This window comes from Trachurus japonicus, chromosome 2 (assembly GCF_045865225.1).
Source record: "Trachurus japonicus isolate A0001 chromosome 2, Traja_1.0".
NCBI lineage: Eukaryota > Metazoa > Chordata > Actinopteri > Carangiformes > Carangidae > Trachurus > Trachurus japonicus.
Window position 1 is genome coordinate 3,896,593 of NC_140908.1, and position 14,357 is coordinate 3,910,949.

Consider the following 14,357-nt stretch of genomic DNA (forward strand, 5'->3'; position numbering starts at 1 on the left):
ATCGGCCATTTCATTACCCATTGCTTTTTCTGCAGTGGTTAATTTATTATTGCACTCAATACATGTTTGGCTGGATGTAGAAAATGAATAATACTGTATTGTGCATACAGTATATGTCACATTTTTCTGTTAGCTTGTACATAGAGTGGAAAGCTAGAGTCTGGTCTGCAGCTTGTATCTGTAGGTAAACAAAAAGAAGAGTGAAAGAGTGGATGACGTTGGACTTGGACTTACACACAGTACAGTTTTCCACCCGCTGGTTGCAACATCAGTACATAATGACATAACTGTGATTGCCACACACACACACAGACACACAGACACACACACGGTTGCTCCAGCATTTGATTAGTGAATGTTTTTGCGCCGTCAGATTGATCGATGCCCCATGACACACACAGCTCCCTGAAGGCGGCAGATGCACATTTTTGGCCGAGCTGCCACTTCTTTTACAAAGACAAACGCATATTATTGATAACAATACAATAACAACAAAACTACAGTTTAATAAGACAGATAAAGCGTGTTAACATTAAAACGGAGGGAGCTCCAGATGCCCGAGGATCAAAGGCTGCGTTCAGGCTCACAGGGAGCAGCGGTTCAGCAGTGTGAACCGTTAAGTGCTTTGAAGGTGATCAGTGAAAGCTCCAAATCGATTCTCAAGCTGTGAAGAGGCTGAAACAGAGGCGATGTGTTCTTGTCAACCCTGAGTACAATGAGTTAAAAATCACGTTGACCCCCAAGTTAAAGGGATAGTTCAACATTTTAGCAAATTGGCCCATTGCCATAATCCCTATAGTCATAGCAGTAGGTTTCTTACCTTTAATTGTCGGTGCGAGCTATTTTTAGAACGGCGGAGCAGAGCCGCGAGCTGCTCAGAGCTACGCTACGGAGGCTCATGGGATTTCTTGGTTTCCCTCTCAAACTCATCAAATACACAACCCAACAACTCCAAAACGCTCTGGTGGACAAGTTGTGACCTGCACATTCACCACGCTATGAGATAATAACACAACGTTACCAGACAGAGTTGTTTTACAGGGAAATTCATGCAAAACTGCTGATGCGTGTTGCCTTCAGGGGCAGTTTTTCAGCAAGCAGTCTCTGCATTTACCTCTAAAACAACTCTGTCTGGTAACGTTGTGTTATTATCTCATATTTTCTCATGAAAATAGCTTGCACCGACAATTAAAGGTAACGAACCTACTGCTATGACTATAGGGATTATGGCAATGGGCCAATTTGCCAAAATGTTGAACTATCCCTTTAAGTTGAACTGCTGCCCATTTGCGTGTTATCATGACTTGACTCTGACTCTGGCTCCAATAAGATGTGCAAGAACCATTTGCTGCTGCAGTATGATTGTAGTTTATATTTGCTGCATCTGCACTGGCAGGGCCGTTGCTAGGAATTCTGGGCCCCCTGAAAGGATACTGAAATGGGCCCCTGACTTTTTTATTTCCACATTTTATGTGTTACCTTTTTTTTTTTTTTCTTTTTTTCCTGTTACTCTATCTTCTTGACATAGCCTGACACAATACCCAGTTATCATTATTAGTTTGCGGGGGCTACTGTTGCTCCAGCATGGACTAAACCAAGGGTGTCAAAAACATACGTATGAATTTACCAAGTGTGACAAAAACAAGACAAAAGAGGCATAATGTTGATGAAATTACACATATTTTTTTAAAAGAAATTTCAGGTTGTTTATAATGTTCTGTAAAAAGGATAGTTCATTAACTGTAAACATCTTAATAATGTACTTTTCACTAAAACAAAGGGAAACATTTAGAGTTAGTTATGCTATCATTTTACTGGTCTGGCTCCCTTGATATCGAATTAGGCTGTTTGTGGCCCCTGAACTAAAGGGAGTTTGACACCCCTGGATTAAACTATTTTTAAAAGAAGGCAGGGGGGGTTACTGCTTGGAAAACATAGGCCTATTGCATGTTTTGTTGCTTTGTTTTGATGCTGATGCAGCATTAGTATGAAGATTAGTCACGGTTATATGCAGACTTATAAAGACGAGGCTACAGGGGGTTTCGTGGGCCTTACTGGGCTTCTGGACAAAGAGATGCGATGATTTTGAGTAAAGAAACAAACCTCAGCTCAGTGTCTTCTGGGTTTGAGTTAGTGCTGCATGCTACAGAAAATCCGACGCAGCCCGTGACTTGTTCTACACAGCCTGCTTCTTATATAATTGTAATCACTGTGGCGAAATTCAGATGCCAGTGCTGCTGCTGACACTTATCTGCCGGAGCGTCAGCGTTTGAATGTTAATTTTTTTTTTTTTAATGTTATTTTTAGGCTTCGGGAAGACTTGCACGTCTTCCGATCTCTGCGTCAGTGTATAAGTGACCATGCATGGCGTCATTTCATCTTTGATAGTGAAAATTTCAGGTTGTGGACAGATGTAACACCTAAAGGGAGGAAGGAAGGAGGGAAGGAGGGAGGGAGGGGGAGGCAGTGTGTGTACAAATGGCCAGGCTGGGGCTGAGATCAGCTGCAGGCATAAAAAGCCCACGTTGCCAGCTTGTTGTCTGTCCTCTCGCTCTGTGTCTCTGGGCTTCAGTAGATTGTTTGAAGCGGACTGAGCTGCATGGCGACGGAGGCTTTTTGAGTGCCAGGTTCCCATTCACACTGATCACACATTAGACTGATCAAATCAGCCTCCTGGCCTGCTTCCTGACTAACTCAATTTGCTCTCATACGCTTCCCTTTTCACGCTGAGCACACGTACACACACACACACACACACACACACACACACACACACACACATGGGCTGGGATGCATGCGTAAAACCCAACGTGTGCACACTCACTGACAGAAAAGCAGCAGAGGAGCGCGCGGGGCAGTACCCATTGAGGCTCTAATGAAAAGCAGAAAAAGCCGTTACCTCGGCAACTGCCTGCACACACACATCTTCAGGAAGGACCCAGATTTCCTGTCTGCCTGCCTGACTGCGGTCGTATTGTTTTGGTTGTCTTTTGATAGCCGCCGCGGCATCCCTAGACGGATTATCTCACCGCTGGCAAAGAATTTATGCAAAATCATCGCGAATTAAAGAGCAGCCATTTGTGCAGACAGGAAGCTGCCACGCTGAAATTCTTCAGGCGTGGATTTAACACCTCCACTTCCACCCTTTACTCTTCAAAAAAGGAGATAAAAAACGCACATGTAATCAGGGATCTGGGTGGTTTTTATTTTGGCCCTGAGCCAGTTCCTCCTCTACACTCCTCAGCCTCTCTGTGGGGAGAGCCACCGCCGCTAAAAAGCAGAGGATGATGGGAATTAAACTGTCAGTGTGATTTATCCAAATTACCCTCCAACATACAAAGAGGTGTAGCCTCCACGGTTTGAATGAACACGTTTATTATGAAAGAACAGCCACAGAAATAGGAGACACAGCCACTATCAAATACAACAAAGCCAAAAATGACGTAATTAACTAGAAAAAACAAATATTATATTGTGGGATTTTTCCTGCACTGTGTTTAACCCACATCTACAGTAGGCTGTCAACATTAAATCATAGGTGGAATATATTTGTTTCACAAAGGGGCTGCATGGGTCCACGTTCTTCTCGTCATAATCATCCCAATCACCATCATAATCAGATTATTATAATTATTATAATTGCCTGTGTGCTGTGTTATCTTTGTTCGCCGGTCGAAACAGGAAATAAATCGGAGCCCTGTGCGATTTCTCAGCATTTAGAAAAACACAAGCGAGGTTTGGAGTGGAGGAGGAGGGGAGGAGGGGGGAGTTTACCCTTTTGAACCTGGTGGTTGGAGATGCTGGGTGTAATTTAACCAAACGTCGTCCTCGATACGTGGTGGTACGGTTAACGATCTCATCTCCAAGCTATAGATGTTCCACTGTGGTTAGAAATACACAGGGGACAATTAAAAGCACTGTACAGCGTGTTCTCTGTTTCTGTAGGCGGCTATTACTGCTCATGCTACATGCTAACAGGGCAAACTGCAAAACAACATGTGTATTTTTTCCATGATCATCTCTCATATTTTTACTTTAAAGGGATAGTTCACCCAAAATTCAAATTTCACTCATTACCTACTCACCCTCATGTCGACTAAGGGCTGGGAGAAGTTTCAGAGTCCTCCGTGCCTTCTCTGAGTTACAGCGGGGCTCCGTGCAGCACTGCATGTCCATATGACGGTTGCGAACGGAGCTCACTTTTCTTCGTCCAAAAAGACACACCAAAAAACATCCAAATACCTCCACACAGCTCGTCTGTAATGTCCCTCTTGTATTGAAGCCCCAACATGAGAAATTGTTCCGAAAAAAGATTAAATAAGTCTATATTTTAAGCTTGTTTGTAGCGGAAGCTCCCAGCACTGCTCTTCCTGGTCCGTCCAAATCTCGCGCAATTTGCATTGACACCGGCGCAAATCACACAAGATTTAGACTTATTTAATCTTTTTTCGGAACAATTTCTCATGTTGGGGCTTCAATACAAGAGGGACATTACAGACGAGCACTATGGAGGTATTTGGATGTTTTTTGGACGAAGAAAAGTGAGCCCCGTTCGCTACCGTCATATGGACATGCAGTGCTGCACGGAGCCCCGCTGTAACTCAGAGAAGGCACGGAGGACTCTGAAACTTCTCCCAGCCCTTAGTCCACATGAGGGTGAGTAGATAATGAGTGAAATTTGAATTTTGGGTGAACTATCCCTTTAAGGACCTACTTTTTTAAATTAATCATCAGACTGTGCGTCACAAATGTCACAAATTTTACTGCATCAATCCACATACGATAACTCCCAACTGCTTGAGTCATAGAGTTGGCCCCAGCCTCCTTTAAAGCGAGTGCTATTGCTTTAGTACGGACAAAACTATTAATGCTGAACATTTGATTATTCTCCTACGTGGTAATTACCTGGTCGGCGCTAATGGTTTGTTTTGTCTGTGATTCATGACTTGGAAATGGCTGTTATACCTCTTTTGCCTGAGTGCATCGCGTGGTCAAATTACTCTCCTTACACCTTTCACCATCACTTAGCAGTGACACATTTCCTCTATTGTTTAATGGTCAGGGTCTTTTCCTTGAACCCCTCACTGACTTAAGGTGACACACTGCGTTGGCGGGAGGTATTTTTCAATCAACAGCAAAACGAACGGCAAAAACAGGTACACAAATACATAAAGGTGCCATTTTGTCCGTCTTACAGCACATAGCTCTGTTTTAATCCGTAGGCTGGAGAATTTGTTCCTCTGATCGTATTTCTTTAACAACATCCAGCCAGTGGCTCGCTCTGTTTTCAGCCAGCTTCTTGGCTATAATTAAAAAAAATAAAAAGTACCGGTATGTCTTCTTTACCTATTACACCCTCTGTAATAAACCGAGTTATATCCCCAAATTTTCCAGATGGCTCTTAAAACCCCGTCCCAAATTGCCCGTATTTTCATACATGACCAAAATATATCGACATTCAGTTGCCCACATTGTCTCCAACAGTATTGTTGCTCACCCAATTGTTTATTTTGAATTTTCCGTGTAATAAAAAAAACATATTACATTTTTCCAAAGTAAATTCCCTCCATCTTTTAGAGTTTGTTGATGCGTGTTGGGTCTTACATATGGAGCGCCAATCCCTCTCAGACAACTCAGTGTTGAATTCTTTGTGCCGTTTCACTTTAATATACATTATATACCTCTATAACAGCTGACAGTCTTGACTGATGGGAGCTACAGACCAAAGCGGTACAAGTTGCTGATGTTGACAATAGAGTAACCTTGCGTTGGTTGTATACGATGAGCCTGTGCACATGACTTGAATGTGTTGAAACTCCTGAACATAACCTTGGTGAGAACATGTGACAGACAAATACATGGTGTGACTCATGCAGGGCTGAGCTGTTATTTATATTTTCCTGATACATTGTGATTGGACTCGGGGGGGGGGGGGGGCAAAAGATACACAACAAACAAACAAACAACATTATGTTTCAAGTCAAATCTTAGCATAATTAATAGTAAGAAAATATATTATAGCTCTAAACAAATGATAAATTAACACATAAGGCTGCATTTGTCGTGTTTATCCATGTTAGCATTGTGGTCTGTCGCCACAGTGCTGGTTTTGTTATGTTTCTAGTCTCTATCCAAACCAAAATTTGGCAAAAAGTACCTTTAACCATGTTGATGTTATTCCCATTAGCCTGCCACAATATAGTTGTTAAGATGTAAGTTTGTGACGCACTGTTGAGTACTAGCTTCAGGGATCGATTGGTACGTTAGCAACCCAACTTGCTGGGTTTAAAGAACCCAGCAGTGTAGTCAATGTGAACCCTTAATTGGGTTATATGTATAAACAACCCAATTGGTGTATTAAGGGAAACAACCCAATTTGTTGGGTTAAATTTAACCCAGCGTGTGTTGTGTCCAATATTTAAAGATCCCCTCCGATGAAAATCGTGTTTTTTGTGCTTTTCACATGTTCCTGTGGCATTTTTCTGATGTTAGAGGACATATCAGCAGAAAAGTAAGAGAAAAGTGAGAGTCTGAGTTTTTCTGTCTTCAAATTGCTGTGAACCAACGGCAGATGTAAACTGTCAGTTTCAGGCAGACTGGGGTTGACAGCGTCACAACCACAGAGAATGCTTTAAAATAACCAAAAAGGGTTGTTGGAGGGGGACTTTAACCAGCGCTGGGTTGGGAAACTACCCAAATTGGGTTGTTTTTAACCCAACATTTTAAAGAGTGTATACATGCAGATGTGCAATGATATGATTGGGAAAATAGTATGATTTTTTTTTGGTCAGGGAGCTGTTTGTTGCATCGTAAGGTGTCACAGGGTCCACAGCTCTTCAGTACTCTGACTCAGTGACTCGTATCAGAGATGTTACGTTCATGCCATCCGGTTGACTAATAACTAGTATGTAAATACTGATTCTGATATGGGTTCAAAAACCCAATCGTTAGTCGTACACAGTGGTCCCATCACTCGTGTTTTTTTTTACTTTTCTGATCTATAGTTGTTGATGTTTTTATTCCCTGTGGTGCTTTATGCTATAAAACTGCTGCTGGACTCATTCTGTCCATTTACAAGCCGGCCAGCCGTCGTAGCTGAAGTCACATGAACTCAGCAGAAGTTGTGTTGACCTGTCGTCTCACCGGGTCGGTGGTTTTGGCAGGAGGAGAGCGCTCTAAACAAATCCGATTAGACTCTCTATATGATGGATTGGCTGTGCTCTTTTGCTGTAATTTCCCTTCTCTGGTGCTAATCCTCGTAAAAAGCACATGAAGAAATCACTAAAAATGAGAATACATCCAGACCGTGGTTTGCCCTTGGTTCATTTTGTTTTGCTAAGCTTTCCAAGCCTCAGGCTTTGGCTATTACATGTCACCATCTGTTTCCTTATGCACAGAAGTCTGTGTGTTTTTTATTACAGCCTGCCTCTCAGAGAAACACAGCAAATTTAACTTGGAGGAGGACAGAGACTTGAGTTTGGTGCAGTTATTTGATTGTGATTGACACTTTTGTCAAACAAATCAAACTTAATAATAATAAAAAAAAAACCTTCTGGGAGTTTTGACAAACCAAACCACAGTTGAATAGTGTAAAGCTGAAACAATTAGTAAATGAAAAGACTCACTGATTGACAGAATATTCATGAACCATGTTTTGATAGTTAATTAATCATTTAAATCCCCTTTCAAGCTCTCAAATCTCAAATCTTTGGCTCTAGCTTTGTAAATGTGAATATTTTGTGTTTTTCTTTGTCTTTAATATGATAGTAAATGAAAGTAGTGAATGGTGATGGACATTTTTCACAATTTCTGCTATTTCATAAGCCAATTGATTGAGAAAATATTGGATGGTTCAGTAACTATTTGTTATTTATTGTAAAAAAAGAATAAAAAAAGTGATTGTACTGTATATGGGATGCTGTACTCTCTGTGAGCCGGTCTCTGCAGTAAGATTGATCCAACAGCACACTGGCTAATATCTCCCGAGCTTTCATTAATACATCAAGTGCAGGGTATCTGTGTGGGAAAGGAGAAAAGAGTTTGTATCTGCGGCCCAGTGGATTCAATACACAAGTAATTACTCTGCAGGAGCGGTGGGTGTTGGGATGATTAATAACTACCAAGCAGATGTTTTTGTTTCTTGTACAGAAAAACAAATGTGCTCCTCCATTAAAAGAAAATAACTTTCTCCAAACCTCAACTGGATCACGGAGCAGAATATATTTATGTCATCTTCTCCTTCTCCTCCTCCCTCCTCAGACGGCCTACAAGCCCTGGCTGTGTGCGCAGTATTTCCCCACTTCCCAGCAGTCCTGTCAGAAGAAGGTACCGTGCCACCAGTACTGCCTGGAGGTCCAGCAGAGCTGTCCGTTCATCCTGCCCGACAACGACGACTTGATCCACGGCGGCAGCCCCAGCTTCATCTGCACAGGTTGTTACTTCCTGTTTATTTACAAGAAACAGCTGTGTTTTTGCATATGTGTGGATGTGGATGTGTTGTGTTGTGTGTTACCTCTTCAGAGAAAAAAACCTCCTAATTCAATTAATGTTAATGAAAAGCATTTTGCAAAAAGGGTTCACGGTATAATTCATCCAGGATGTGTGTCTCCATATTGACTGGATGGATGGTGGTGTTCCTCCAGGAAAACAACACAGGCCTTTTCTTTTCCAGAGGCTTTTTGATGACATCTAGTGGCGTCTCTTGAGCGCAGCCCAGCTTCATCACACACAAGGACATTTCCTACAATGCATTGATGAATTGAATTTGGCCTGTCCCTCAATATTTACTGCAGTTTATATCGCAGTAATCACCAAGGACTCTGCCTAAGAGGAGCAGACGCTGGGCCGACTGCCGACACACAAGTTATCCGGGAGAGATGAGCAGCACACAGGTGTTCCCGACTCTGGGTGGCTCTGAGTCGGACCGCTGCTGTTTGGATTTAATGAGATAAATGACTGTAGAGGAATTAGCTGCTGTCAGAAAAGGGTGTTTCTTTTGTTTTTTTAGGGGAATGATAAAGTGTGTGGGCCTTTTTGTTTTGGCCAGGATCATTCTGACCTTCAATCATGACATAAATCCAGACAAATGCAGTGTGTGGGCCTTTTTTTTTTTTTAGCAAATAACACACAATGGATCGTAAATGTCTTGTGTTTTTTATTGAACATTGATTTAATACCTGGTCAAACCTCCTTTGGTACAAATAGCCCTGGACCAAGCTGGACCGCTGCTTCAGCTCAGCGTCTCCACTGGATTAAGGTCTGGGCCACTTCAGAAGGTGGATTTTCTCTGTTTGAAGCCGGTCTCAAGTAGATTTACTTTGATGTGTGGGGTCATCGTCCTGCTGCGTCAGCAACTTCTGCTGAGCTTCAGCAGGTGGAGCCACCCTGATATTATCCTCCAAGAAGACACCTCTATAAACTTGATTTAGGTCCAGACTGAGGCAGCAAAACCCCAAATCATCATGCTCCGTCCGTCCACACTGCTTCATCTGTGGGACGATGTTTTCATGTTGCATACAGAGACCTTGCTACATCTACTTCACAAACAATTGAAGTTAAAGGGGACATATTATGGAAATATCACTTTTTGAAGGCTCTTTAACGTATATTTGGGTGTTTGCCCTCCAAAATGTGAGAATTGACAAAAAAAAATCTGTAATTTTCAGGCTCCCTAGGTTGAAATCCATGTGGTTTCACGAGCTGTTCCCTCAGATGTCTTCCAGTGATGTAACTAGGATTCAAATTTGCATAATACCACCCCTACCTGGTACTGGTAGAAGGGGCGGGGCTAGCAGTGGCTCATTTGCATTTAAAGGGACAGGCACTGAAAGCAGCCGTTCTTGGGGTATTTTGACCCCAGCCTGTCACAGATTTGTCTTTAAGACACCTGGAAACTATTTTAATTTGTGGAAAGGGGGCAGAATATGTCTCCTTTAAGTTGTCTTAAGTGGTCTTTGGCAATGATTGGAACATACTGTATGATATGGACAATATGTCTATTAATACTTACAATCTCCTGTAAATTTTAAAATGAGATAAAAGTGAAAAAAAAAACACATAATTCTGTCATAGTGTTTGATATTTCACATTATAGTCAAACTGCTACTAGCACAAAGAAACCTGCAGAGTTTTTGTGCACTTTTATCTTGTCTTTTAGCCTGACAAGCCAGACTATATTGTTAACATGTCTAGTCTGGCAACGACCGGTAGACCTCGGCTCAATCCAGGGGGCGGGATGAAGGCTGTCTTTCAAACTGCCTCTGCACCAATAGGGTAGCGCTACGACCAATCAGAGCAAAGAGCAGGATGACGTAGATTAAACTTTTCCCATATCCCGTCGGCAAAACACCAAATACATCCTTCTTCTAAATGAATGACTTCAGTGCAGTTTCTTGCTCAACTTTTAAAGAAAATGACAAGTTTAATTCTTTCAAAGTTGAAGCCAACGCCGATTCAAAGTATTCCTTTGCCTAAGCCATCTTGTCATGTTTTTTTATGTCGTCATGGCGTTAAGCCCGCCCAACAACTCTCTAAACAGATAGAGCGCTGTGATTGGTGAACACAAACGGTGTTCGAGACTCAAAAAGTTCCTATGGCTCGTTCCTAGACTGACCTACGGAGCAAATATATTTGCTGCCGCTAGGGTGCGTCTAGATTTCTAGGCTACTCGTCTTTACAAAATGCATCAAAATCAGTGTGTGTGTGTGTATCCCCACACAGACTTGACACCTTGCGAACTGTGGGTGAGCAAAGCCATTGTGCGTCATCTTTAATGTTCTTAAATCAAGAGTTTTGGTTATTGTTCCTTTAAATCCTGCTTAGTCCAGATCAGGCCAGATCAGCCTGTCCCAAATCTGCCTCCTATCCGTCTCCTCGTGCCATAGTTCAGCGAGAAAGCGAGCGAGCTTCATCTGCTTTTCCCCTGAGCGGATAAGTGTGTCGACAGCTCCCCTCGCATGCCGCCGACTCCCAGACTTCCAGAGTCATCGACTGATGCGGCGATGCGTCACCCCGCTGTGTGGTCGGGGTCTTAAATCTGAGTTCATCCGGGGGCCACAGCGTCTGGTCCTCCACATGGTGATTAGAGACGCACACCGAGGTCTCACTGGGTTTGATCCTCGTACTGAGCTGAAAGATGTCCACGTCTGATAGTCTGATAGTCTCACTGTGCCGCAGATGCAGATGAGATTGTTATTAAGAGGTGCTGTTTTTAATTTGGCTGCATCAGATTGTAACCTGTATTTTATCAGTGCAGTTGTTTATCAAACTGAGACTTTCTTTTTACTGGAACTAAAGAAACAATTGGCTGTGTGACCTTATTTAAAGGGATAGTTCACCAAAAATTCAAATTTCACTCATTACTGTATCTACTCACCCTCATGTCGACTAAGTGCTGGGAGAAGTTTCAGAGTCCTCCGTGCCTTCTCTGAGATACGGGGGGGGGGTTCGCGCAGCAGTATTTGTCCATATAATGGTTGTGAATGGGGCTCACTTTTCTTCGTGCAAAAAGACACACCAAAAAACATCCAAATACCTCCATGCTGCTCGTCTGTAATGTCCCTCTTGTATTGAAGCCCCAACATGAGAAACTGTTCCGAAAAGAATTAAATAAGTCTATATTTTAAGGTTGTTTGTAGCGGAAGCTCCCAGTGTCTCAGTTCACTGCTCTTCCTGTGTTGACCGGCAGAACAATTTCTCATGTTGGGACTCTGAAACTTCTCCCAGCCCTTAGTCGACATGAGGGTGAGTAGATAATGAGTGAAATTTGAATTTTGGGTGAACTATCCCTTTAACCTTTATGTCGCTGTTATTTTATTCGTCAGGTGTTTTTTTTGTTGTTGTTGTTGTTGTTGCTGGATTGGCCAAAATCAATAAACAATTTCTCACTTCCCCAGAAAATTACCAAAAGCACAATCTAAAGTTTTAGATTGAGGACTTTAACTACCTCTGATTTAATGTTTGCTGTCTGGAGACTCTTTATCTCAGTGACAGAAGCAGTTGCAGTGTGTTTTATTGTGGCGCTGCTGATTTATTCAACCGTTTGTGGGGTCTCCACTCACCAATCTTAAATATCTTAAAGATTTAATAAATAATCAGTCATTTCCTGAAACAGCTGCATGTCAGTTTACAGAAGCAGGAGACGTTATCCAGCTGTTGAATTAAGTCTGAGTGAGTCTGAGCAGATGTGTGTGTGGTTTTTTTCCTTCTCAATCAACATCTGGACAAAGAAAAAAGACATTTTTTTCTGTTTAAATCTGAACAGTTTTGGTTCTGTCCCCCAAAACATGTTTGTTCTTTTGTAGCTGCTATTCAATTGAAAACAAAAAGTTCAGCATCTTCTGAGTAGCATTTGAATAAGTTGTTTACTCCTGTCAATCAAATTAAATCACACAACCACACAGTCGTGATGAAGCAGATCATCAGATCAGGTCCTGACTGAAAAACATGTTAAACAGTTGCAAGGATGTTTTTTTCTCTGTCCTTTAACTTGTTGTTTATTCAGATATTAATATTTAGGGAGAAAGAAAGAGAGAAGTACTTTCAAGGTCCCATATTGTCTAACGGTGGATGTCAATTTTTTTTTTTTAGTTTTTAACCCTCCTGTTGTCCTCCTGGGTCAAGGAAGGAAGGAAGAGAAAAAGAAGGAATGGAAAATAAAGAAAATAACAAAGGAAATAAAGAGGGAGGGAACAGATAAGGTCAATTGGGTCAAAAAGGAAGGAAGAAGTAAGGACGAAGGGAATGAAGCAGTAAAGGAAGGAAAAGGGAAGGGACGAAGGAAGGAAGGAAAGAAAGATGGAGGGAGGGAACAGATTAGGTCAAGGAAAGAAGCAGAAGGATGGGCGAAGGGAAAGAAGGGAGGAAGGGAGGGAGGAAGGAAGGAAGGATTGTGGAAAGAAGGAAGGGAAAAGGAAGGAAAGAAAGATGGAGGGAGGGAACAGATCAGGTCAATGAAGGAAGCAGAAGGATGGACGAAGGGAAAGAAGGAAGGAAGGAATTATGAAAGAAGGAAGGGAAAAAGGATTGTGGAAAGAAGGGAACAGATTGGGTCAGTTTGACCCAGAAGGACAACAGGAGAGTTAAAAACACTCATATTTATCTTCTCATGGCTCAACACTGCAAATAAAAACACAGGACCTTTGTTATAAATATCTGTCCTGTGAAAAAAAAGTCAGCGTGTTCACCCCGTGTCATCTGTTTCTCAGGGCTGTTGGGGAATCATCCATCAGACAGTGAGGCGGAGTGCTGCGACGTCCGATGGGACGCCAAAATGGACAGCCCTTCAGGCGGGACACTAAAAAGGACTGCTTCTTCCTGCCAACCCGAGGGGGCCTCGGTCACCTCCGCCGCCACCCCGAGACTGTGCAGCGGGCGACTGAAGATCTGCCTGCTGGCCCTCATCCTCCTACACACTGTCATCATCATTTCAGCCTCCCATAACTCCACGTTGGTGGGCATGGCTGCCATTTTCTCACCGGAGGAGAGTGCTGCTTCTAACGAGGAGTGAACCTTGGGGTCGAATCAAGGCCGGAGCTTGTTAAGAGTGATGTCGCTCGAGAGCATTATGGCTTTTACAATGTCATGGCTGCCAGGGACACGTCTGGCGAGACATGCTGGAAATGCCTCTACAATCTGCCGCAGATGAACCATCAACCACAGGAGGTGGGAGGGTTTTAACTTGGAGCTAAGGGTGCTGGGATTGGACATCGACGAACCGCCCCCCTAAAGAACTGACCTCATGCCACTTGAAACCTGCTCATTGTTTCTATTCCATCCAAATGTTTTCTAGCATATTGTCCCTCCTCTCTTTCCTCCCTTCCTTCCTTCCTTCCCTCCTCTCCTTCCTCCCTCCCTCCCTCCCTCCACTTTCAGTGCGTGTGTCGGTGACAAACTGGACATCGATGAAGTGTGTGCTCTCGCTCATCATCACTCCTCTTAGATTTTTTGCTGCGTTACTTTTCAGGTGCCAGAGTGTTTTGACATATCAACAGTAAACCCACTCCCTCCACCGTGTGTGTGACGTTGCTTGAGGGAACTGCCAGGACCAGCTCATCCATCCATCCATCCATCCATCCATCCATCCATCCATCCATCCATCCATCCATCCATCCATCCATCCTTCACGTGGGTCTCGGAGAAACAAAAAAAATGTTTGTGATTCTTCTATACACTGATGTTCAGCTTGTGTTTTTCGTCCCACTTAGATCTTTACTGTATCTCCACCTCTTTTACGACGTTACATTACATTCATGCCTAACACGTTTTTTTTTTTTGGACCTTAAGTGCTCTGAGACTGGCGCGCTCTCTCTCTCTTCTAACTTGTTGGGCCATTGAGCAAGTTAGGAGGGTCGAAGGTC

The 14,357-nt window shown here is 42.9% G+C and overlaps 1 protein-coding gene across 2 annotated transcripts in view; it reads left to right on the plus strand.

The window, feature by feature from the left end:
• Positions 1 to 14,016, plus strand: part of nalf1a (NALCN channel auxiliary factor 1a) — a 36,607-nt gene extending 22,591 nt beyond the window's left edge. For both annotated transcript variants that reach the window (XM_085796031.1, XM_085796042.1), the window contains 2 exons: positions 8,260 to 8,431; positions 13,206 to 14,016. In XM_085796031.1, the coding sequence (XP_085652157.1) occupies positions 8,260 to 8,431; positions 13,206 to 13,507 (474 nt within the window). In that variant the 3' untranslated portion in view covers positions 13,508 to 14,016. The remainder of the gene's footprint in view (positions 1 to 8,259; positions 8,432 to 13,205) is intronic.
• The last annotated feature ends 341 nt before the right edge of the window (positions 14,017 to 14,357 follow it).